Source organism: Triturus cristatus, chromosome 7, assembly GCF_964204655.1.
Source record: "Triturus cristatus chromosome 7, aTriCri1.1, whole genome shotgun sequence".
Lineage (NCBI taxonomy): Eukaryota > Metazoa > Chordata > Amphibia > Caudata > Salamandridae > Triturus > Triturus cristatus.
Genome location: NC_140590.1, coordinates 435,292,394 through 435,316,968, shown reverse-complemented (window position 1 = coordinate 435,316,968; position 24,575 = coordinate 435,292,394). Strand labels below are relative to the sequence as shown.

General features: G+C 44.2%; 1 protein-coding gene across 2 annotated transcripts in view; it reads right to left on the bottom strand.

The window, feature by feature from the left end:
• Positions 1–4,316: 4,316 nt before the first annotated feature.
• LOC146809889 (manganese-dependent ADP-ribose/CDP-alcohol diphosphatase-like) overlaps positions 4,317–24,575 on the bottom strand; it is a 192,798-nt gene continuing 172,539 nt past the window's right edge. Inside the window, exon 4 of one of the 2 annotated variants that reach the window (XM_085616749.1) lies at positions 4,317–10,434. In XM_085616749.1, coding sequence (XP_085472875.1) covers positions 10,148–10,434 — 287 coding nt within the window. In that variant the 3' untranslated portion in view covers positions 4,317–10,147. The remainder of the gene's footprint in view (positions 10,435–24,575) is intronic. The other variant, XM_085616750.1, reaches the window with a different exon arrangement.

Genomic DNA, 24,575 nt, shown 5'->3' with positions numbered 1-24,575 from the left:
TTGAGGTGAGTTGAAGAACCAAAGGTGTCCAAGCCTTCGTGAGATATGTGTTAGACGGGGGTATAGCCCACGCATGATCCTCTTCCTGAGATACTGAATTATTCAACCCGGTCAAGGGTTCATAGTGGCAGTTGAAGTCTCCACCAATTATAAGCTGGTCAACACTGGTGGATGAAGTCAAAAAAAGTCTCTAAGCTAGTAAGAGTACAGGACACTTGGCCATAGTTCACTGGGCGGGAGTAAATATTAATCAGGCTCAACTCCTGGTTGTCCCGAAAAGACATAGCTAGGCACATAATGTCAGAAGAATCAGTGGTAATTTTCCTAATAGCACAACCCAAATGAGTACGCACCCAGATGGTCAGTCCTTCTGATGGCCTCCCCCTTTTTGCCCTCACTGCCGGTTCCCAATAAGTAGCGAACCCTAGGCGATGGTAGGGGTTCAATGCCCATCTTTCCTGAAATATGCATAAATCACGTTCATCAATGAATTCCCCCCAATCGGGAGAGGCTAATAAGCGGGATAAACCTGCCACATTCCATGAGAGGATCTTTAGCCCCTCAACCTGAGTAGAAGAGTGGGTGACAGGATCTGACCGATAAGGGATAGATGTATTCCCAGGAGTGATAGTGGGATGTTCCCTAATATTATCGGTTATCCCTGATTCAATTAGAGGGCTGGAAAACATCTGGATGCCGGAAGAGGTAACGGAATGGGTCGCAATTAGATTTGAAAAGGATAGCTCCACTGAATTCAACTTTGGTTGCTGGGTTTTCCTTTGCGTACAGCTTCCATGGTCAGGAATAAGGTTCATTGCAGGGAAATTTCCAGAGCCCCCCGCAGTTCTCATAGCATTCCCGACTTCCCAGAGTTTTCGGCAATCATGTCCCAGAGAGACCTGGGAATAGGAAGATGCAACCCGGGTCACCTGCATTGTGACACAAGGCCCAGTATCGGAGACGGGTTTCAGTCAATCCACACAATCCAACAGGCTAAATCTGTTATAACAGGGTATGTTGGTACATAGGGCGTGGAGATCTGCCTCTGGGATTCCTCTGAGGCCATGTCCCACCCCCACTCTTTCCCTATATGGGTTTACTATATCCATCCTATGTTTAGATGCTCCCAACAGATAGAAATGTGATAGGAAGGAGGTTTGGATTCCGTCAGTCAATCTGGTTCCCCCCCCCTCCCCCACACATTTTACCACCCTTTTATCCCTGAAGTTTACAACAATGCAATCTCCCCTTATAGATTTCACACCCCGACCTACCCAGGACACTCTACGCACCATCATGATTTCCCCATTTAAGTTAGGTGGTAGAGGTCTATTTTCATTCAGCCAATGTATTACCTTATCCTTCAAAGACGGATATGGTTCAGCTCTATCGGGGGGAAGTTCAGGAACACCTGCTGTAAGGACCACAACATATGGGCTGCAATCTGGGGGCAGGTCGATTATTTGAAGGTTCCTAGAACTAAGGGGAGTATTTGAACTGGGATTTACGGGAGGAGTAGGTATAGGTTGGGGTGGTGGGCGGGCCAAACGGCCTGGGGCACCTATAGCCTGAGCCTGGTCTAAGGGAAGAGGAGGAACGGTCCCGCCGTCGTTGTTGGAAGGTATATCACTTTCGGTTAAGGGTGGATTATGATGGGGAAAATAATCGACACCTAACTTAGTTGTTCTATTATTTAATGGTGGAACCTGTTGATGACTAAATGCCTTCTGGTAGGGGGCGCTACAGGGTCCCGATTAAGGGCTCTAGATGGATCAATATCCTTTGTTGGAGTATTAGGATCTGGATTAGGATCTATCATGCTTTTTTGTTTTTTCTTAGAAGGACATCTCATGGGTTTCAAATGGACACACAATCGGGAATGCTGTGAAGTAGCTGCAGTAAGAAAAACAAAACACTCCAAAAGGAATTTACAACAGCGTTGGCAGGAGATGGGATCTGATAAAGATAGAATGGGTATCAGAAGCGACCTGCTATCACACCAGACTCTAAACATAAAGGCAACTCTAAAGTCATTATAAAGTAAAAATAAAAACATTGGCACCTACGGGAACTAGCTTGTGTGTGGATATGCTCAGTGTGACTCAGCAAAATGCAGTCACTCAAAGTGAAGTTAACCAGTGGCTAAAGTAGGCTGCCCCACTGCCCATGCTATATGCTGTAGTGGGCGGAAGCAAAATGTGAATGCACAGTAGCAAAAACAAGATGAGAGAGATGGCTGAAAGCCCTATATGTAAGTATATTATATATATTTTAGTAAAATCAAAAGGACTTGGCTAACTCCAGACCAAAAAATTCCATCTCTGAACAAGCGTGTGCCCCATACCTATTGCCAGATGGTTAGCATGACTAACAAAGGGCTTCATTTGTGCTAGGACATCAAACTTAATTGCAGTGTAATACATTTTGGCATGTTAGAAAGTATTCAGATTGCAGGTCAGAAGAAATTAGAATTTTAAATTATTTGCGACTAAAGTTCATAACTGTTCAAGAACTTTAATATGTTTTTAAGTGGGATTGCGTTTCAAGAGCTGAATAAATACTGTCACTATTGCCATTTTATAAAGCAAACCACGCTTAGCGTTTTTAACAGTGGACATCTTTGGTAAAAGTGGACAACTATTTTGAACAGACTGACCCAACAAAAGGCATATAGATTAAAAACATATGAAGAGGTGTGGCGCCGCGGCCAGGGCGACTGACTCCGGAATCTGGGGATCACGGATCGATCCCCGGCGCTGGAGGCAGATTAGCCCGGCACCATGTGACTCTGGGCAATAGCTTGCTTAATCTTCCCCACGGCCCCCAGCGCCTAGAGACCCTTACGGGTGATTGTTCGCGCTTTACAAATGTGGATTATATTATTATTATATTATGATACAATACATAAAGAATAAAATCATCATTATTGTTCATTTGTTAGCGACATGGAAGCATTTCATCTGTGTAATTGTTTCATATGATAAAATTGTAGGCAGAGTAGCATTAAGGGAATATGGTAGTATTCTCAACAGGCGTCCAAGGACTACCGCCCTGTCTGGATTTCAGACGATTTAGACAGATTACTCTGAATTTGGATGAAACAAATCGTACCACTCACAAGAATTTAAATTTTTAAATAATTATTCTGAATTATTCTATATTTGTTCCTAGAATGAAGGGCGCCTAGTGGAAGGTAATTTGTATCTTCCACTGGGTAAGAAAAGTAGAGTGAGGAAGAGATAAAGAGAAAGTATAGGGGTAAATGAAAGAGAGGAAAGGCGCAGGACAGCTTATGGTTCCCATTCTGACCCTACACACAGGTGCAGTTTCCTTCCAAGCATGCTTATGGTAGCACCCCAACATACATTTTAAGTAAGTAGCTTTGAAATATAAACCTGTGAAAGTTCTCTAACACCCAACAAAGTTCTCTTTTCATCTCCGAGACGTTTTTGGGGCTACTTAGATGTATTGTCCATCCCTTCCAACATGATAGTAGTTGTATGATGTGGTGCCAGCACCAACCTTCCATCCTCCAAAAGGGATGAAACCGTAACATCTCGTTGTAAAGCTTTTTTTCAACTAAATAATTGATATGTGACCTATAGATTCATGATTGTAAGGAATGTTTGTTGTTTGCACTGCTGCTTTGTTCCCACAGGACAGCGCAACAGAACACATTAGACAGTATACACACATTCAGTAGAGCTGAGGTTCGCCTGATAGCCACAACGATACCGCCATTAGCACCAGACACCACGAAAGGCTACACCAACGTCCAGTAGAACACTGATAATTTTACATTCATGCAGAACTGCTCACATAAGTCATATGGGTGGCTGTCAGGAGATCTCACTTACCATCCAACAATGCACCGTATTCTGTATTACATGACTATGCTTTAATTGGACATTGTCTCTTAGAACCATTACTGGAAATAGCGTGGGCAGATCTTCGTCGAGCACACACAGTGACTGTAGAATAATCTGACTCCAGCCAATGAGAAGAATACAGAAAGGGAACTCAGACTCCAAAAGTGCCACAAGGCAGTACAAGTGGGAGAAATGGTAGCATGACATAATGTAACATTACATAAAGGATTTATGATGTATGAAACTATTTGTGATGACATTCGTAAATCATCACAAAAAACGCCAAACAGCATTTACATTCATAAATAATAATGCCCAAAAGATGTTTGAAAACATTATACTGACTTGATCTTCCTTTAACTTGGATAGCCTAAGATAAAAACCTGCCCAAGGCAAAACATACAAACAGTTTTTCCAAAATCAGCAAATAGAAACATGCAAAACAGCTTGTGCTGAGTATATTTTATTAACCTAGGTATTTTATTCCTGACTTTGCGCTTCATTTAAAGAGGGCACAATAATAAAAAAGCATTGCTCTATCAAGAGATGTATTATCAATCAGATGAGAATCTGGTTAGAAGGACTTTTTCAATCACTAACAGATTTGTCATTAGGGAAAATTGGCAAACTTGCACAATAGAATTAGATTTGTATTGTTACATCAAACCAATTAAAGTGGATCTTTGGTGATTTTCTGCGGGCAGTTGATTTTGCATACATAATTCTTTGCATATATTCTTTGGCATGTCTTCATTTCGAAACACTTGAAACTGGCATTCATGATCTTTTCCAATCCAGTCTTTTTTAAAGGATATTTGGAAACACATATGGCCTATAAAGGCTGCCTAAAATACCCTGTAAAAATCCAAAAAAGCATATAAACACTGTACAGACAAGAAACTCCTCATAGCCCAAGTCAGTGCTTAGTTTGAGCCTGTGGTTTCCGGTGCTCGGCATTGGCACCTAATTGTCAACACCAGCACTTATGACAGTCTGCTATATAGTGGCACTGTTTGTTTAAATTATAGATGAACAAAACAACAGTTATTTACTAATTCAATATACATTAAAATTGACTAATGCTTGCTGTCCAAGTCATTCTTATAGCTCTGGATCCTGGAATAGTCTGAATTGTTACACTTGTAAGGTGTGATGTTCAGTAGTTGTATTGGTTCTGTCATTGGCGGCGTTGGCAGGGGCAGTAGGTGAAGTGACCTGATGACGAGGGCCCTGGCACCTAATTTTTTACAAAATAAGCACTGCCAAAGACTAGCATCTTGTTGACAAAATGTACTTGTCATTTAAAAATGTTGTAATCATATGCATGACCAAGCTGAAACTAGGCTTCATGGGTACTTCCTGATGTATCAGTTACTTCAGTAGCAGTGAAATTGATGGTTCCCACCTTTCTTAAACCTCCCATCCAGTGATCCATGTTTTGTTGCTAAAACTGTGTCATCTTGTCGACAAGCCAGAATATGAGATTAACCAGATGCTTGATTCTATGGTGCGGTACAGCATCCTCTGCTATCTCCTCGTCTGTAAGTGCTATATACTTGATGGGCATTCACGGTAATTCTTTTGCTGGATCCATCTCCTCTGTTGTCCTGCTTCTTTTGACTGAATACTTCTAAGCCAGGTTTCTGTTCACGTAAAAGTGATTTCCACCATGGTTTGCACCAGGGATTTAAGCCAGCCTGTGCATTATGCAACTCTCGTTCTGCTGTCTGAGTGAATGGTCATTTTGTAGTATGACTATAAGGGTCATGCTTGTGAGTCACCTGACTTGTCACCATTTAAAACAAGCATAGGCATAGCCAATAGGTCTCGCCTTTGGGACCTTATAAGTGCTTAGCCATGCAACAGTTGTTGTTGCACCAAGGATATTGTGCTGCATAACTAAACACTTGTAAGGTCCCAAAAGTGAGACCTATTGGCTATGCCAATGCTTGTTTTTATTGCAAACATATTCCACAAAAAAAGAGGAATAAAAATAAACTTGCTGCTATATTAAACAAATATTAAATGACTGATGTGGCCCATTTACTATATAATTTATTTAAATAAAAAGGCTTTGCTATGATAAGCATGTTATTATTTGTGACGGAGACAGGAATAAATCACCAAACCCAGCACTCAATCCGCTGGAATGTTACAAAACCAGCAGCTTTTAAAATACGTGGGAAAACAAATCACCTTGTAACCGGGCACTATGGGTGGAGGCAAAATAAATGGGTGGTATTTAAGTTTAAAGTTTTGGATCAATTTGATCACCCCATAGGAAATGGCGGGGGTAGTGGAGTTGCACACTACGTTAGCTAAACAGCTTCATCATTCTATGTAAAATGTAGGAGGGTTGACAAGAGAAGTGTCGAGAGAGGTGCGACCTGAACCCTACAGGGTCCAGTAAAATTGAGCCGTTTCCTTGTGGTTTGTAGTGGTATTTAAGTTATTATTAACACTAAATTTTATAAAAAGCACACTTTGAATCATTTTTGTCAGCGAAGAAAAATGAACTATTTCAAGTGGATATGAGAAATGTTCACAAAGTTCGTGCAGTTATTCGAAATAAAGACAGTCAATTGGTAAAGTAAGATGAACCTCCTGCACCCAAATTGTTGCCGATTAAAACAGACCACTTTCAATGCCATATCAAGTCATTTATTATGTTGACGTGTTTGCCCTGCCAGCCGATGTAAACTCTACTTACAGTCAAATTGTTGCATCGCGCTTCAGCGACCATTTTAAGGGTTTTTTCTCTAACTATCATGCTAAAAAAGAGTAAACTAGAAGAAATACATAAGTAACTCCAACCTAGTTATAACAAAATGTTTGCGAGGTAGGCCCATTGAATTTAGATTTACGTCACCGTTAGTACTACTCACCTTACTAAATGAATATATTTCTCAGACTTCTGGTGGGGCTCTGCTAGTGCTCATTCTTGAAAGGTTTCTGTGGTAGAATCAATAATGCGGCCTCAAATTAGCGAGCGGGTTGTGTATTTTATGCAGCCTACAGGAAATTATTCCATGTGCACCACAATATAACAAAATGACTTTACAGCAGAAAAATGTATCATCTCAGCTATTGCTGGTGCAATATTAATAACCTAATGATTTTTTTAATGTTTACATTTCCGCCCACAACATACGAAAGGTTAAGTGTGCTGTGTATGAAAATTAACTAACACTTTTAAAAAACATCAGGCAAACTGGAAGTGCAGCTATGAGAGTTTGGGCAGGCTGCTTTTTCATCTACATATTAGGATCTTTAGAACTGTTTCAGCTGCCGATAAGGAGTACTTCTGAAGAGGGCATTGTGACCTAATCTGCTAGCACTTTTGTTTGGGTAGTTAAAACTTACCTGGGTTAAGCGCAACATCAGCTTCACTGGCGCGTCTTAATTTATTTACTCTGTTTTGCCCTGGTCCTGGACTTCTTTAAGTTCTTGCAGTCAATTTTACTACTCTGATAGGAGAGAGTAGAAAGTTACTGTTTAACACAACTGCCAGTAATCAGTCTTGATTTCGGTCCAACCATCTGTGGACATTAACGAAGATGCTGCTATCAGACTCCTGGCAAAACGGACAAGGACCTCCCTTTTGTCATCTATTATGATCTTTTGCATCTTTACGGCTTAAATATCTTCAAATAAAGACTGAAAAAGTGAAAAACCCACAGAATAGGGCGTGCTTTCATAAGCAGGATGCGATGCATTCAAAAGCATAGGAGACACTCAATTTATGGGAGTTGGGTGACAGGGACAGCCTTGAGGAGAGCAGACACAGAGGTTTCGCTTAGCACTAAGAGCAAAAGCACGAGTCACGCCATCTCAAGATGTAAATCCGGCAACAAATGTCATTAAAAAAATAATAAATGTTTTAAAATCTCAATAAATGGCACAAAATTAGTATATAATCGTGAGACATTAATTGAAGGTAATATATATTTTTAAACATGAAACATTCAGGGATAGTGCTGACGATGTTGCCATGAGCTACTCAAAATGTGCCAGTTTGGCATGTTTTCTATTTACATGGCCTATATTGTTATAAAAAGTGAAGCCAGATTATATTATATTAATCATGTATAATAGTGAGATTTTGAAGAGGACAGATCCCAAACTATTACTTCAAGAGCTCTCAAACTGGATGGTGAATGAAAATGATACTTAGGGAAACAAAGCGATGGGTCGTAGATCAAACAATCCGGTCACGTGAGGAAGGGAGCCAGGACTCCAGCTTTGCATATGGTGACAGCAGGGTTACAAACCACCTCTCCTGTTTTACACCAAAGGTCAGTGCTTTGCGCTCAGTTATACAATTAGTGTTAGTATGTGAAGTTCAAATAATACACTTATCACATCTTAAATCAAACTGATACTAGACACAGCAGCATAGTAGAAAGATTTAAAGATGCGCTTTAGTTTGGAGTATTTCTACAATTACTGAAGATCAAACTCAGTGTCGGAACATGTCTGCCTGCAATCATGCTGAACTTTGGAAGCACTCCTTGAAAGCTGTAACATAAAGAGCTAAGTCTGAGAGGGGGGCCCGTGAGCGCTTCGTTCCTTTGCGAAATATTTCACTGTGGTCAAAGGTGTTAAGCCACTCAGTGGAGAGGATAGCCTTGCAGTTAGGGCAGTCAACCCCGGACCTGGTTCGAGTCTCGGCAACGACGCTCAACATCCTGTGATTCTGGGCAAATCCCTCCATGCCTAACAAAAATGAATGTGTACTTCTGTAACGAAACTGGTGCTCATGTAGAGCGCTCTGATAACCGATGCCTCGGGTCTAGTTCGCGCTATGTAAAACTCAAGGAAAAAAAAGTCCCTCTTTTTCTCGACAACCACACATTATCATTAAATAGTATTTTCACGCTTACTTTACTCTGCTGGGTTGACAAACACCGATTTTATCAGAGTCTCAATGGTGCAACTAAATAATTAACTGCACTTTAAGGAGTGTAAGGCGATGTGCAACTTGACTTCCGAGAGACATGCTTTGCCTTCCACTGTTTAATCTTACCTCAATTTTGTTTGCTATTTTATATAGTGCGGACTTGGCAAAAAGGTATTCGAGCGGTTTACAAGGGAGAAGAAAGCACATTCTGGTTAACTAATGACAAGGTGTGAGACTACAGAGGGGGGAGATGGGCTGCCGGCGTTTAGCGGTTTTAATGAAAACAAGCGCGCGCACTTGACGAGAGGCAGCAGGGGGAGGGGAGAGAGGAGGGGGCCTGCGCCTGTTTCCCTTGCGGGAGCGAGCAGGGGCACCATATGTTTGCAAGTTAATTACAAACATATGGTGTCAAGCTCGCTCCCGCAAGGGAATCGCCAAACGTGCACGCGTTGCCATTGAAAGCAATGCAACGCGTGCACGTTTTTAGGGCAAAAGCTGAATCGATTCCAAAAGGTCTCTCTTATGCAGCGCAAGCGCTGCATAGGCATGACCTAAAAAGGAAAATGCTGTATAAGGAATAATTCATCTTCTTCATTGCAATATGTAGTTTCCTCCATTGGTTTCTCAAAGTTGGCCTGTGGGATGGTTCGTCATAAACAACTACATTAGGCAGAGCTCTTTGTCAGCTGTCTTTAGCATGTCCACAGTTTATCTATTCTTCTATGACCTCTCCTGCTGAAGCTTGCATCACATCCCATTAAGACTGTCTCCTCAAGTAGAGCTGATTCACAGCTTGATTGAGTTCAGCGAATGCGTCTGGCCTGTAAAGCGTCCCCAGTTCCTGCCAGGTGCCTGCAGCTCCGCATCTCATCTTCTCCCCACCCAGGAACTGAAACCATTTTTTCTGCCAGTTACTTCATCACGTTTCAAGCCTCTTGTTTCGCCTACACTCTGCATATCTACCCTACTCCAGATCAGTTGGGTGCCTCTAGTTGAACTTTCAACAAATCTCTGTCTGGCACTTAGGAGAAGGAAATCATTAGGAATCATTTATGTTTTAGCTACTTTATGTTTGTGTGCTGGAACTACTAAAGCAGCTTTCAATACTCATTTGTTTCCTCTCTACATTTTCAGGAACATCTTAACCCATTTACAAATAAGTTACAAAGTTATATCCAGTGCCAGTCGGTGTAGATTGCTTTTTTCTTAGAACGTGGGAAAATAAGTCCACCCTTTCTAAAATCTGTATTTAAGAAAATTTAGTTTCACGTGGATGTGTTTGATTATCTAAATAAGGTTGATGTTCCTTTGGTGTCTTAAAAATTAAGTACTCTATATTGTCAAAGGTCTCTGGTTGTCTTTTCATGTTCTATTTCCCTCAGTAACTTATAACTCTGCTGAACGTTCTGCCCCTTCCGTTCAATATCATCTGGTCTTCAAAAACATACATTGTTCCAAAGGCATGGCTCCCTGGTGGGGTTTCGATTATTCCTTCTAAAATAATGTGATGTATCCCATGGGAATCCAAGAAGTAACCTCCATCATGGTCATGTCCAGATAAGCAGCATATTACACACGTGTGAGAATGTAGGATCGAGAGAACGGCTGAGTAATTCCAAGCAAAACAAACACTCTTGGTCGCTTCAGGGTGGATGGGCACGTGACCTGCACAAAAGGAAACACACACAAAGGTGAATGCTTTCGCCTTTTAATAGTTCCCACACAACCCACCATCAATCATTTCAACCTTTTTCACGAATGTCTAGTCACTGACAATTGAGAACAGAGCCCTTGGAATTTGGCCCTTGGAAAATGCATTGAACCCCTCTACAAGATGCAAAATAAATAAAAGTGAATGCAAGTATCAACCGAGGAATTTCAACTTAAAAAGTATACTCTTAAGTGGGCCCAAAATATCCACATGCCTAAGAATTAGGAGCAGAAGTTTTTCAGCATGGAATTAGGCATGTCCCCATGCAGTAATGGAAATATTAATTAGGAAATATCATTATTAATTAAACACTAGTTAATAAATAAAGATGTATAACAAATGTTAATTTTAGGTCACTAACATGAAAAAACACAACGGCAAAGAAGTTAGTTTTTGTTTTGTTATTGAAAAAAAAGCCACGTGACAAAAATAAGGAGGTAACAAAGGGTTAGGTTATGGGTTCGATGTAGGATTAAGGTTTGCATAAGGGCTAGGTTAATAATTATGAATCAGGCTTGGGTTATGTACGTTTCATTATTGTAGTCCCTCTTATGTGAGGAATTCTTTCTATCGGCTGTTCATAAGGTATTTCCCATAAAGAGTATCCTTTGTAAAATAAATAGATCTGTTAATGAAGACTGGGTTGGTTTAAATCAGCTCAAAGGAGTATTGCAGAAGGTGAGTATGACTGCTGAGGTCTAGTTGGCTGATGTAGACCTGTCACCACCCCCTAGTGAAGTGTGTAGTGAAGTGTAGTGAAGTGACCCATATCTGCCCTTCTTTCAAAGAGGAAGGCTCAGAGCTCATTCTAATGTTGACAGGAAGACAACACTACTGACCTACAAATAAAGCACAGAGTAAAGTTCGCAATCAGAGAAATCAAACCTAAATAGTATCTGCAGGTACTTGGTAAAACCCAGGTGTAGCTTATTAGCTGCTCATTTATCTGGTTTTTTTTATGTTTGAATGTCTGACTTTTGATTGGTTCCGCAGTCAGAAACCTCATTTTACAGTATGATCATTTGTGAGAGAAGCAGCTATAGGTTTTTGTTCAATTGTAGGTATTCTGTATTTTATTTATTAGTTTGATAATGTGCCGACAGGGCAACAGAAACGTTACATACTAATATACAAAATACTTAAAAACCTACCAGAAAAATACATTCTATAAATTTCAAAACACTTTCCATAAAAAAATTAACTTATAAGACCATAACTTCAGTCTTATCAGAGTTAAGCTTATGGAAAGTATCCTTCATCCAGCTACTTACACCAGTCATGCAAAGTTTATTCTTCCTCAACTGTTTCAGGTAGGTCGTCAGTGAATGACACAATAATTTGTGTGTTATCGGTGTATGATATAACCTGGAATCCAAAGGATATCACTAAGGCTGCCACGGGGGTGGGGGGGAGACATTTATGTTGAAGAGTGTGGGGCTGAGAGAGGAGACCTGCGGCACCCCACATGGTAGGCTGAAGGTCTTAGCTGTAACTGAAGCCCCTAAAAACTGATAAGAGTGCAAACATAATCATAATAAACATAGGATCAGAAATTCATATAATTTTCCGATACAATAGATAAGAATTTCACTATACCATAACATAATCTTATATTGTCAGAGCAAAATTGTTTATTCAAAAGATCTTGAATGCGACAAACCTTTACAACTCTAAAAATTAATAGTAATAAACTTTTCCTATCTATCACAAAAGCTACACAAAAAACTAATAAATTGGCAAGTGTCAGCTGGGAATGTTTACAAAATGGGCAGCAAGACATAACATAGGTGCTCTGTACATCCCACGTCTTCTAGATCACAATTTCTAGATTTCTCTTTAACAACACCTTTTATTACCCTTTTCAGTTGGCCCATTGATATACAATGGACGTCAAACAATGGTAGTATATTTAGACTATCCTTAGTATTATGCAAATTTGTGCTCCAAGGTGCTGTTGAATTTACTGTAAGTAATCACTAATTAACTGCCTCCGTGAGCCATCAGCTGCTTTATCAAGACCGGCCCAAAAGTATATTTTGTTGATACTTAAATATAATATTAGTCAGGCCAAGCTCAGGTCTCAATGCACTTTTAACAGTGCCATTCGGGAGGCCAAGTCATCTTTTCCAAATCTTCATTTAAATAACTGGCAAACAAATAATAGCAGATTTACTATTTATACGTTTTTTTGAGCACTTCTGCAGATTTATGCCCATGTTCCAAACCCAGTTTTTGTAGACCACCTGCTATGGCCCTTGCTCTTAACTCCTGTTGTTCTAAATGTGCTTTAAAATTATGATTATATGTAAAAAGAAGACCCAAGTACCTATACTCCTTCACCGCCTATAATTGTGCCCCATTTAATCACCACTTCTGGTTAACTTTCTGCTTACCACTTTTGGAAAATACCATCAGTTTTGTTTTCAAAACATTTATAGTCAAATCATAAACACTACATTATAATGAAAAAGCATCTAATTGCCTTTGAAGGCCTACTTAGGCGAGGCCAAGTAAAACTGTATTGCCTGCACAATACAGCGAAGAAATACCCTCCTTACCTATTTTTAGAGGAAATGAGGGAACCTAACTTTTTATTATTATTTCTACACCTTTTACTGTGGGAGTTAGGGAATACTGCTCCTCGGTTGTCATCAAATACATTCACACTATGAGCCATATATGTATTCATCACAATTTCGTCAGTTTCCCATGTTTATTGCAAAGCTATTATCAGATAATCATTCTTTTATTAGGTCAACAATAACAATTTCCGATTCCTTTTCAAGTCAGATAGATTTCCTGACACAAGACAAACACCATCCTCATCATCAGGGCCTCCAAAAAGGAGGTCTTATGACCACCCTTTTAGGATTAATTGCTCCAGTCACCCAATTTCAGTCATATTCAACCCTTTACAACTGAATCATTGTGCTTGGCATAAACCTGCCTTTCCTTAGATTACTTTGTTATTACAATCCTTTCTGTCCCTCGACCAAGCTATTTATTATTAAACCTTTCATTGAACAGTTTATTATGCTGTACCACGCTGTTGAATGAATCTTTATTGCTCAATTAATTAAAACTTACAATTAAAAATACTCTTTGCGTCTCAGGAACTGTGGCCACGAGGGGACCTTCTTGCATACCCTCTGGGAGTGCCCTGTCGTTGCGACTTATTGGAAAGGGGTGTTGCGTATCCTCTCCCAGGTAACCAAAATTCCCACGCGGCCGGAACCTCGGCTGTGTCTCCTTAATGTCTGGGAACAGACGGACCACAAGAGAGTGACCCAGCTTTGGGTGACTTTGGGGCTCATGCTTGCGAAACGTAATATAGCCCAGAAGTGGGGATCGGGGCAGGTGCCTACCCTGACGCATTGGATCCGAGATATGGACCTTGTAATGGTGACCGAAAAAACTGTATATGTTCAGAGAGGGTGCCCCAAGAAATGGTCCCAGGTCTGGGGTGGATGGAATGTTTACAGGGGAAATATCTGTGAGCCCCCACCGGATGCAGCAGACTCGGATCTCAGTGACCAGGACTAGTGGCTCCACCGCTGGAGATGGGCGGGGAAGGAAACGATGGTATGATATCATTGGGCTGTTTATTCCTCTCTGTGACACCTGTACTGTCATTGCTCCGATACCTCGTAACCTTTGTATGCCATGCCTTGCACTAAACGAGTGGTGTTTGTTTTCTGTGTTGTTGATAAACTCAATAAAAATATTTCAACAAAAAAAAATACTCTTTGCAATAAAAAAAAAAACAGTAAAGAAGCCATTCAGTCACGTGTTAAGATCATGTAACAGAGACATTGTTCCCCATTTAAGACCCATGCCATTTGGGTAGCATTATTACTGAATCAATGCTCAATCAAGAGAAAAGTGCTGAGAGCTAAGTGAATTAACTCATACAAGTAAAAGCATGAAGCAGAGCACGGAAAAAGTGCATTGTGCATACATTAAAACAGGCACGAAAGTGCTGGGACAGGACAGCTGATTGTTAAATAGGGCTCAAAGAGGACGAAAATGTGTGATATATGTTTTAAACCCTGAAGTTAGTCACATAAGTGCTGTTGGACTGTGATTACAGGCTGTTAGTTTGGTGAAAACAAATAATGGAAGTTACTTATTGGAGGAGTATGTAGGAAAAGAAAAGTATGAAGAAGAGAGGAAGAAACTGAAACGCCCCATATAAATGCCCAGGACCATTTTGTGGATGGAATGCAACAAGAGTGAACAGTTTATATTACTTTGGGTCCCAGATGTGGTTTCTCATACCCTATCAGGTTTAACTTGACCAAGAAAACCCATCTGTGGCTATTTTGAACCAGAACTGGATCTACTGAATCTCTAAAGATATTACCAACACTTGGTCCTGAAGACAATATAACTGCACTTGGACCATTAAAATCAACCAGCCTTTGACCCATGATCTGGAGAAACAGATCTTCCTCCATTCTTCTTGCTGGCATTGAATCCATCCATAAGCCCCTTTTCCCTTTTTCATGATCCTACACTTCCGCACTCTTTTAGACCTTTTATTTACAACCAACCTTGATTGCTCAGATTTGTTCTGGAATAATGTAAACAATTTATCTATCTATTCCCACCTATTCACACTTTATACCCCTATCCTTTCACCTTCTGTGGCCTCTACTGCCCTAATGGACTCATATTCTGAGGGATCAATTTGCAAAGCAACAACTCCAACCATATTTTCAGGCTTTTCACTTGTTCTTAACAACACACTAAGATGGGACACATCTACTGCTTTGGTCTGAGTCAACTTAAAACAGGGTGTTATCGAACAAACCAAGGTTTCCTTGCATATAAAATTAAAATGGGGCACCTCTGCAGCTTCTGTCTAGATTGACTTATGGCACACATTTATCAAAGGTTCCAAGGTTTCCTTACTCTTATGGTTCTGATCCTTCATATGTAATTCTGTCAAGAATTGCAATATCACTAGGATAGTGTCCACATTTTGCTCTGTGTCCTTTACTAATTTAGACAAAAGATGGACAACAGACTCCAATATTTAATTTATTGACGCCAGCCAGCTTAAGTTATTTGAAACAAACTCTCTCATGGAATGGTTTGGTAGAACCAATGGGACCAATGAGACACTATCTAACATGGGTTCAGGGATCAAGGACTGTATTTGATTACAGGTCACTGACCTCTTGTGTAGAAAATAGATCAACTAAATATGGGAGAGAAAATGTTTGTGCATTTTCTATAGGTTTTCTGTGGAATTCCATAAGATCATTGGGTTTAGTGCAAGGACTGCAGGACCAATTATTATCCCATAACCTAACACTGCACAAAAGCATAGAACACAGAGGCCTGTCTCTTCTGCCAGCCTCCTCTTCCTTTCAAAATTCTCTAGAACAGACTTACCACTTATTTTCTTACCTACAAAGTCCATGATAACATCTGAGATCACCAATCCACCCCTGCCATTACCTGGTCACCCTTCAAACATATTCTCCATTTCATAGCAAACTGACTGCTGGGGACTTTTTCCACTGGTAGAGCAATGTCTAATAAAACTAGGCCCGAATGCCATTAAAATCACTAACCCTTCCTGCACATCTCCTGGTCTGGATTCACACCTTACATACCAACAACAGGGCAAGAATCAGAACAAGACTCACTATTCGCATTACTATGGACCATTGCTTATACTCTAATTACACTTTTCCTCTTATCCTCATACTCGTTCAGTCCACCAAGAAACATTAAAACCCTAGACTCTTCCTCTGTATTACTGGGCACAGCATTTACAGCTGATTAGTTAATTGTCATAAGTTTCTTGGTTATACTAAGGTCCATTGCATCCACCCCCTCCGAGATTATTTTATGCTAGTAGCAAAAGAGATCCTTTTTTCATTAAGGATTTCATATATGTCTGTATCGAATAGCTGGATCTTTTTGATGCCTTTGCTGCACGTCGCCTTGTCACTACATCCCTTCTTTTTACCACCTGAGTCCTCAGAACATGCTTGGGGTTAAACAGGCACTCGAAAAAGCAACAACCTGGGCATTCATATTCTGGACGTTAGAACATCACCCGGTGAGGGCTTTCACTAATGCTCCATGCCCAACATACGGTCGATTTCCACTGTATCAGGGTTGTGTATACTACACTTTACCATCGTTTCCCCATAAGGATGGCCAAATGGTCAAAAAAACATTAAAAAACAATATAAACCAAAAAGCAGACCAAACACAGCTTACAATAGTCAGTGTTCAATGTTCAATGTCCCATGGACCAATGTTAAAAGCTAATGACACTACAACCGCCCATGTGCCTGGTGCATAGTATAGTGTGATAAGTCAACATCAAACGGGACACACCAGAGCTTGGAGAGCCTACGGTGCACTGAGAAAGAAGGAGCATAAGAATTCAGGAGTGCCAGCAGTGCCAGGACCCAATGATAGAGGTTAGACGACTTTCCTTAAAAAACATAAAATAGTCTCCAATGTGATATAATCAAAAGTCACAGTTCCACACTTTCAGACATTAGACTGCTGTAACCTGCTATCTGATGGGTACATCTAGCCGCCGATTCCTTGCCTTTGAATTTCCCAGGCGTCAGACTGGATCCGGAAGATTTTTCTAAGAGCAACACACCAGCACGCTGGTAGGTGGCGTTGTTCGGCTCTACATAACATCATCGGCGTCGTCTGCGCAATTTTGACGTCCGTATCACCTATACATGCCCACCTCAGCGCGCTGATGTCAGTTCTTTTCTTTCCGCGCCAGCCAGTGCAGATCCATGAAGAGAGCTACCCTCTGTCATTTTTTGACAGGCTTTTTTCAACATTTTGTCGTCCCCTTTTTTGGTTTGTAAGTTTCTCCTAACATGTCCAGGAAGACTTCTCGGTTCAAGCCGTGCAGGGCCTGTCACCATGCCATGTCGGTGACAGACCCACACCTGGTTTGTCTCTGGTGCGTGACCATGACTCGAAGTCGTGCTCCGACTGCCATGCCATGACTTTGAAAGCTTTGAGGGAGCAGTCCCTAAAGTTGCTTGCAGCCCGGTACTCGGAACCGCTTCGTTCTCCTCGGAGGTCTCGTTCATGGTCCTGGTCAAGAGGAAGGTCTGGGCGCCGCTCTGGGAGTCCTGAGTATTCATTCTCCTACTCGAAGTTGTTGAGTCAGTCAGATAAAAAGCACAAAAACCATAAGAAGTCGAATCAACTTCTCCATGTCCGTCAGCTGACGCGACGGAGGAGCCTCGGAGTTCTAGGCCTCGTTCCTCTGTACCTGTGCATGGGTCCGCTCTGCACTTCCCTGCCTTCCCGGGAGCCGAAGCGACCCCGGACCAGCTCAAAGAATTTTAGGGTGCCATGTGCCTAAAATTGGGGCGGCCCGCTCGTACTAGAGAGCCTCTAGGCCGTTACAAGACCTGCCTTATTAGGGCATGGACTGGTACGAGGAATGTGGTGAGGCCAGATGACTGGATAACTCTCCAGATTGTGGCCTGTTTTCTCCCCCTACCGTGGCTGCGGAGGAGGGAGCATCATACGCTATGGTGGTGCGAAGGGCAACTGAGGTCTTGGACTTTCAGCTCCCTTCCATAGCAGTCAAGACAAATATCTTGACAGAGGTCCTGCAGCTAGGTGTCTCCTCCGCGGAACCATTGCTTCCCTTCAATGACGCCTTAACTGATGACCTTCTGGGCAAATGGGCCAAACCCAGCACAGAGGCTCCTGTGAATAAAACAATCGCCTGCCACCATCGTTCTGCACCGGGCTTCCAAAATTTCCTCACAAACCACCCTACCCCGAGAGCTTGGTGGTCCAAACCTCTATCTCCCTCATCGAGTTCCCTTCCGCACCCCTGGACAGGGAATCCAGGAGGCCGGACAGTTGAAGTAAGAAAATATTTTCTTCCGGCAGCCTTGCATTGCGGTCGGAGGACACTGAATGCCTATTGGGTTGCTACTCCCACTCCTTGTGGGAAACGGTTACACACGTGCTGCGGTAGGTCTCAGAGGAGGCCTGGGCCATCCTCTCCCAAGCAGTATCAGGCAGGAGACATGCGGCAAAGTTCGCCATTCGCTATGGTTTCGACACAACCGACTCGCTGGGTAGAGCAATTTCATCGATGGTGGCTGTACGATGCCACATCTGGTTATGGACTTCTGGCTTTTCAGGGGATGTCCAGGCCTCTCTCATGGACACGCTCTTTTATGGCACCCGTCTCTTCAGATGTAAGGCAGGCATGGTGCTGGAGCGCTTTAAGGACTCAGGGGCTAAAGCCAAGTCTTTGGGCCTCTCAGTGGCCACATGTCCCCCGTTTGCCTTCTGCGGCCACGGAAAGGGCTTTCAGCCATGCCATCCATACCCCAGACACAAGACCACTCAAGTTTAGCAACAGCTGCGCGGCTGTGGCCGCAGCTTGTTCCGACCCCGTCGGTCGGGTGGCCAGAAGTTGGGTCAAGTCCACCACCCCGCCTGCAGCCTCAGCCTCCAAACCTTCCTAGTCCAGCCCTTCCAGATCATGGGTGGACAGTTTTTGGCAGTATCAGCATCACCTCCACCACTGGCAGAACATCACTTCGAACAGGTAGGTTCTCCAGATAGTATGACGGGGCTACTGCCTCCCCTTCACAAGTACACCTCCCTCCAAGCCTCTAACTTAAGACCGGCTGATGAAGGATCAACTGACCTTGCTTCAGGAGGAAGTCATGACTCTCTTGGCCAAGGGAGCCATAGATGGGTTTCCGGTGCCAGGAGTAGGCTGTGGTTGTTATTTCCACTACCTTCTGGTCCAGAAAAAGGACAAAGGTCTTCGTCCTGTCCTAGATCTGCGAGCCCTCAACTACTTCCTCAAAAAGGAAAAGTTCAAGATGCTCACTCTAGCCCAGGCCTTGTCTGCCCTGGACGCAGGAGACTGGATGGTAGTGTTGGACTTGCAGGACGCCTATTTTCACATTCCCGTCCTGGCTGCGCATTGGTTCTATCTGCGGTTTACGGTAGGCCACGAGCACTTTCAGATAACCATACTCCCCTTTGGCCTTACCAGTACACCAAGAGTGTTCACCAAGGTGATGGCAGTGGTCTAAGCTCATCTGCACAGATCAGGGGTGCCAGTCTTCCCCTCATCTCTCACCTCCAGCCTACGGTGAACACATGGCAGATGGCATATGCGGGCTTTGCAGTGGGACTTTAAGTTCCAGTAGGCGCAGCATCAAGGGAATCTCTCTGAATTGGTCCTGCAGTGGTGGCTTACCAACCACGATAGGGTCAGAGGCAAACCCCTCTCCTTTCCCCAATCAGACCACATAGTAGTGACAGATGCGTCACTCCTGGGATGGAGTGGCCCTCTGGGAGGGGTGAAGATCAGAGGACTTTGGTATCTTGCAGAATATGGATTCCACATCAACTTGCTGGGGCTCTAAGCGATTTGCCGGACACTGAAAGCCTTTCTTCCTTCAATCAAGGGAAAGCTGGTTCAAGTGTTGAATCAATCATAGCATTTGTAAAGTGCACTACATACCCGTGAGGGTCTCAAGGCACTAAGGGGGGGGGGGAGTGCTGCTACTGTTCGAAGAGCCAGGTCTTGAGGAGTCTTCTGATGGTCAGTAGGTCTTGGGTCTGCCGTAGGCAGACGGGGAGGGTGTTCCATGTCTTGGCGGCGAGGTGGGAGAATGATCTGCCGCCGACGGTCACTCTTCGGATGCGGGGGACAGTGGCGAGGGCGCGGTCTGCGGAGCGGAGCTGGTGGGTGGGGGTGTAGAAGCTGAGACGGCTGTTTGAGTACGCTGATCCGGTGGTGTGGAGTGCCTTGTGTGCGTAGGTGAGGAGCTTGAAGGTTATCCTCTTGTTGACAGGGAGCCAGTGCAGGTCTCTCAGGTGGGGTGTGATGTGGCTGCGGCGAGGGATGTCGAGGGTCAGGCGTGCGGAGGCGTTCTGGATGCGTTGGAGCCGTTTCAGGAGTTTGGCCGAGGCTCCTGCGTAGAGGGCGTTTCTGTAGTCCAGTCTGCTGCTGACGAGGGCCTGGGTGATCGTCCTTCTCATTTCGGTGGAGATCCACTTGTAGATCCTGCGGAGCATGCAGAGGGTGTTGAAGAAGGAGGAAGAGACGGTGTTGACCTGCTTCGTCATGGAGAGGGTTGAGTCGAGGATGACCCCTAGGTTGCGTGCGTGGTCGGTGGGTTTTGGAGCTGTTCCTAGTGAAGTCGGCCACCAGGAGTCGTCCCAGGCCGAGGGGGCGGATCCGAGAATGAGGACCTCTGTCTTGTCCAAGTTCAGCTTCAGTCGGCTGTTCCTCATCCATTCGGCGACGGCCTTCATTCCTTCTTGGAGGTTGGTTTTGGGGGTCCTTGGTGAGGGAGAGGATGAGCTGGGTGTCATCGGCGTAAGAGATAATGTTGAGGTCGTGCAGTCGGGCGATGTGGGTGAGCGGTGCCATGTAGATGTTGAACAGCGTTGGGCTGAGGGATGAGCCCTGGGGTACGCCGCATATGACCTCGGTGGCTTCGGAGCGGAAGGGGGGGAGGCGTACGCTCTGTGTTCTGCCGGAGAGGAAGGAGGTGGTCCAGTCTAGGGCCTTCTCTTGGATTCCGGCATCGTAGAGGCGTGTTCGTAGTGTGCGGTGGCAGACAGTGTCAAAGGTGACTGACAGGTCCAGGAGGATGAGGGCCGCAGTTTCTCCGCTGTCTAGCAGGGTCCTGTTGTCATCTGTGGCGGCGTTGAGGGCAGTTTCGGTGCTGTGGTTGCTGCGGACCCCGGACTGGGACGGGTCTAGGATGCTGTTCTCCTCGAGGAAGCTGATCAGTTGTTTGTTGACGGCCTTCTCGATGACCTTTGCCGGGAACGGGAGCAGGGAGATGGGTCGGAAGTTATTGAGGTCCTTGGGGTCCGCCTTGGGTTTCTTGAGTAAGGCGTTGATCTTGGCGTGCTTCCAGCTCTCCGGGAAGGTCGCTGTCTCAAAGGAGATGTTGATGGCTTTCCGGAGATGGGTGCGATGTTGGTGCTGGCTTTGTTGAAGATGTGGTGTGGGCATGGGTCTGACGGGGATCCGGAGTGGACGGTGTTAATGATCTTGATGGTGTCGTCTTCGTTGATGTTGGTCCAGGAGAGCAGGCGGTTGGTGCGGATGGCGGTCATTGGGGCGGGGGTTTCAGTGGTTGCCGGGGCGATCGCGGCGTTGAGGCTGTCGTGGATGTCTGTGATCTTGCAGTGGAAGAAGGTGGCCAGCGAGTCGCACAGGTCTTGTGAAGGTGGGCTGCTGTTGGTGTTGGAGCTGGGGTTGGAGAGTTCCTTCATGATGTTGATCAGATCAGAGGTGCCACTCTTCCCCTCATCTCTCACCTCCGGCCTACGGTGAAGCATTTGCTGGGGTTCACTATCAACATGCTGAATTCACACCTGACTCCCTGTTCACGGATAACACCACCGCCATGTGGTACTGCAACAAAAAGAGTGGGCTGGGGTTGTGGTCCCTTTGTCAAGCGGCCCCATATCTCTCGACATGGCTGGAACAGAAGGGCATATCCCTGGTGGTTTAACACCTGGAAGGTTCCTGAATGCAAGGGTGGACAAACTCAGCTGTCGACACCTAGCAGACCATGATTGGCGTCTCCATCTGGAAGTGGCGCAAGATCTCTTTCAAATATAGAGAGAGCTTTGGTTAGATCTGTTCTCCTCTGCCGAAAACACGCAATGTCAGCAGTTTTGCGTGCTGGAGTTTCAAAGTTGGCTCTCGCTCTGAGACGCTTTTCATCTCAATTGGATTTCAGGCCTCCTTTACGTGTTTCTGCTCACACCACTCCTTTCCATATTGCTCAAGAAGATCAGGAGCGACTGGGCCCAAGTCATTCTTGTGGCTCCGGACTGGGCACGGATAGTCTGGTATCCTGAGCTTCTCCAATTGAGCATCAATCCTACAATCAGGCTGCCCCTTCAGGAGGATCTTGTCACAGCAGCAGGGGAGGGTTCTCCACTCGAACCTGTCAACTCTACGCCTTCTTGCGTGGAGATTGATCGGCAGCCATTATTAGCATTCGACCTTCTTCCCGAAGTTTGTAGTGTTATTTTGGTGGCCAGGCGGCCCTCCACCAAGACTGTGTATGCCTGCTGGGGGAACAAATTTGTACAACATTGTACAGAAAGGTCTATTGATCCTCTTTCTGCTTCCCTCTCTCAAGTTTTGCTTTTTATTTTGATCCTTGCCCAGAAAGCCTCTGCACTGGGCACTCTCAAACGGTACCTTTCGACCCTGTCTGCCTTCCTGAGGCTGCCAGACCAACCCTCATTATTTAAATTTCCTATTGTAAATAGATTCCTCAAAGGCTTTGTACATATGTTCCCACCTTCCCCTTTCATTATGCCGAATAGGACCTTAATTTGGTTCTCACCTTCCATCGAACCTCTGCACAACTGCCCCCTCTGACTGCTTACCATGAAAACAGCCTTTTACCTAGTGGCAGTCACTTCTGTCAGGAGGGTGAGCAAATTGCAGGCTTGGTCATCCAAGCCTCCTTACCAGACAAAATTCCTGATAAATTGGAGCTTTAAACTAGGGACCCTTTCCTCCTGAAACTGGTAACACCATTCCATGCAGGGAAATCTGTCACCTTGCCCACTTTCTAAGCTCCTCCGCAGCCCTCTCAAGAAGAGGTGCGTCTCCGTCTGGACACCAAACGAGCGTTGTCATTCTACCTTGACTGGACTAAAGAGTTTTGGGTAGATGACCAACTCTTCCTGGGGTACGTTAGAAAGAAAAAAGTTTGTGCAGAGCAGAAGAGGACTATCTTGCAATGGGTCGTCCTCTGCATCAAAATTTGCTACGCTTAAGGGATAACTCCACAAGAGCTAAGGCTGCTACCACGGTGTTACAACGTGGAGTTCCAGTCCTCGACATTTGTCAGGCAGCAACATGGACATCCCTGCACACATTTACCGAGCACTACTACCTGAACAGTCAAATCTGCAGGAATGGCCTTTTTGCTTTCTCTGTTTTGCAGGACTTCCTGGTCTAAATTTGTCCACAGTCCCTCATCCGGGGATGTTATTGCTTTGTTATCTATTCAAAGGTAAGGAATTTGCGGCTAGATGTCTCTATCAGATGGACAAGTTACTTACCTTTAGTAACGCCTTATCTGGTTGAGACATGATCTAGCCGCAGATTCCTTACCGACTCACCCATCCTCCAAGCACTGCGGATAGGTTTCTAGGGCAAGGGTTGATCCCTTTCAGAGCCCTAGATGTTCAGAAACACACCAATGTCAGTACACTTCATAGCTCTGTGTTTCTGGTTTGGAAAGTCATCAAAAGTAGCTTACGTCAGCACGCCGAGGTGGTGCCTTTATAGGTGATGCAGACATCAGAATGCCACAGATGCTGCCGCTGACGTTACGCAGAGCAGACTGAAGCCACCTACTGGCGTGCAAGGGTATTGCTCGAAGAAAAATGTTCTGGATCTAGTCTGACACCTAGGAAATTCAAAGTTAAGGAATCTACAGCTAGATCATTTCTCTACCAGGTAAGGCATTACTGAAGTTAAGTAACTTGTCCGTTACCAATGCCGCCACCTCTACCAATGGCCATCCCCACACCTTCCTTTAGGTTCTCCAGAGAATTACTCCAGATGGTTGCTCCAGCAGTGCATTCTTACATCCACTGTGGCTGTCACCCCCCTGCTGCATGCCCACCGCCTTTCGGCTCCCAAAGGGTGGTGAGCACAGTGGCGGTGCAGCACTCACAGTGGGAAAATCATACGAAAGTAACCCCAGCGCTCGCCTTAGCAGGAGATTACCCTAAGCACCAGTTCATACTCCTCCATGGGCCTTTACTTGAATTTTGGCTTAGCTTAGTTTCGCTTGAACTTTAACTTAAACTTTAAGAAAGAGTTTTGGGTTGCAACAAGGGAATAATGGCTGGCACTAGCATGGCTGTGGTCCAACAGACGGGCACTAGCACAGTCAGAGACCAAAACCAAGCACAATAGTAGGCTGCCAGAAATGGCAGGCAGACAGAGGCAAATGGAGGCAGATAAATAGAAGAAGAAATAAAGAAAGGCAGAACAATAAAAGAAATTTAAACAGCTTTGCCGCAAGCAAAAGGTGCTCTGGCCTAA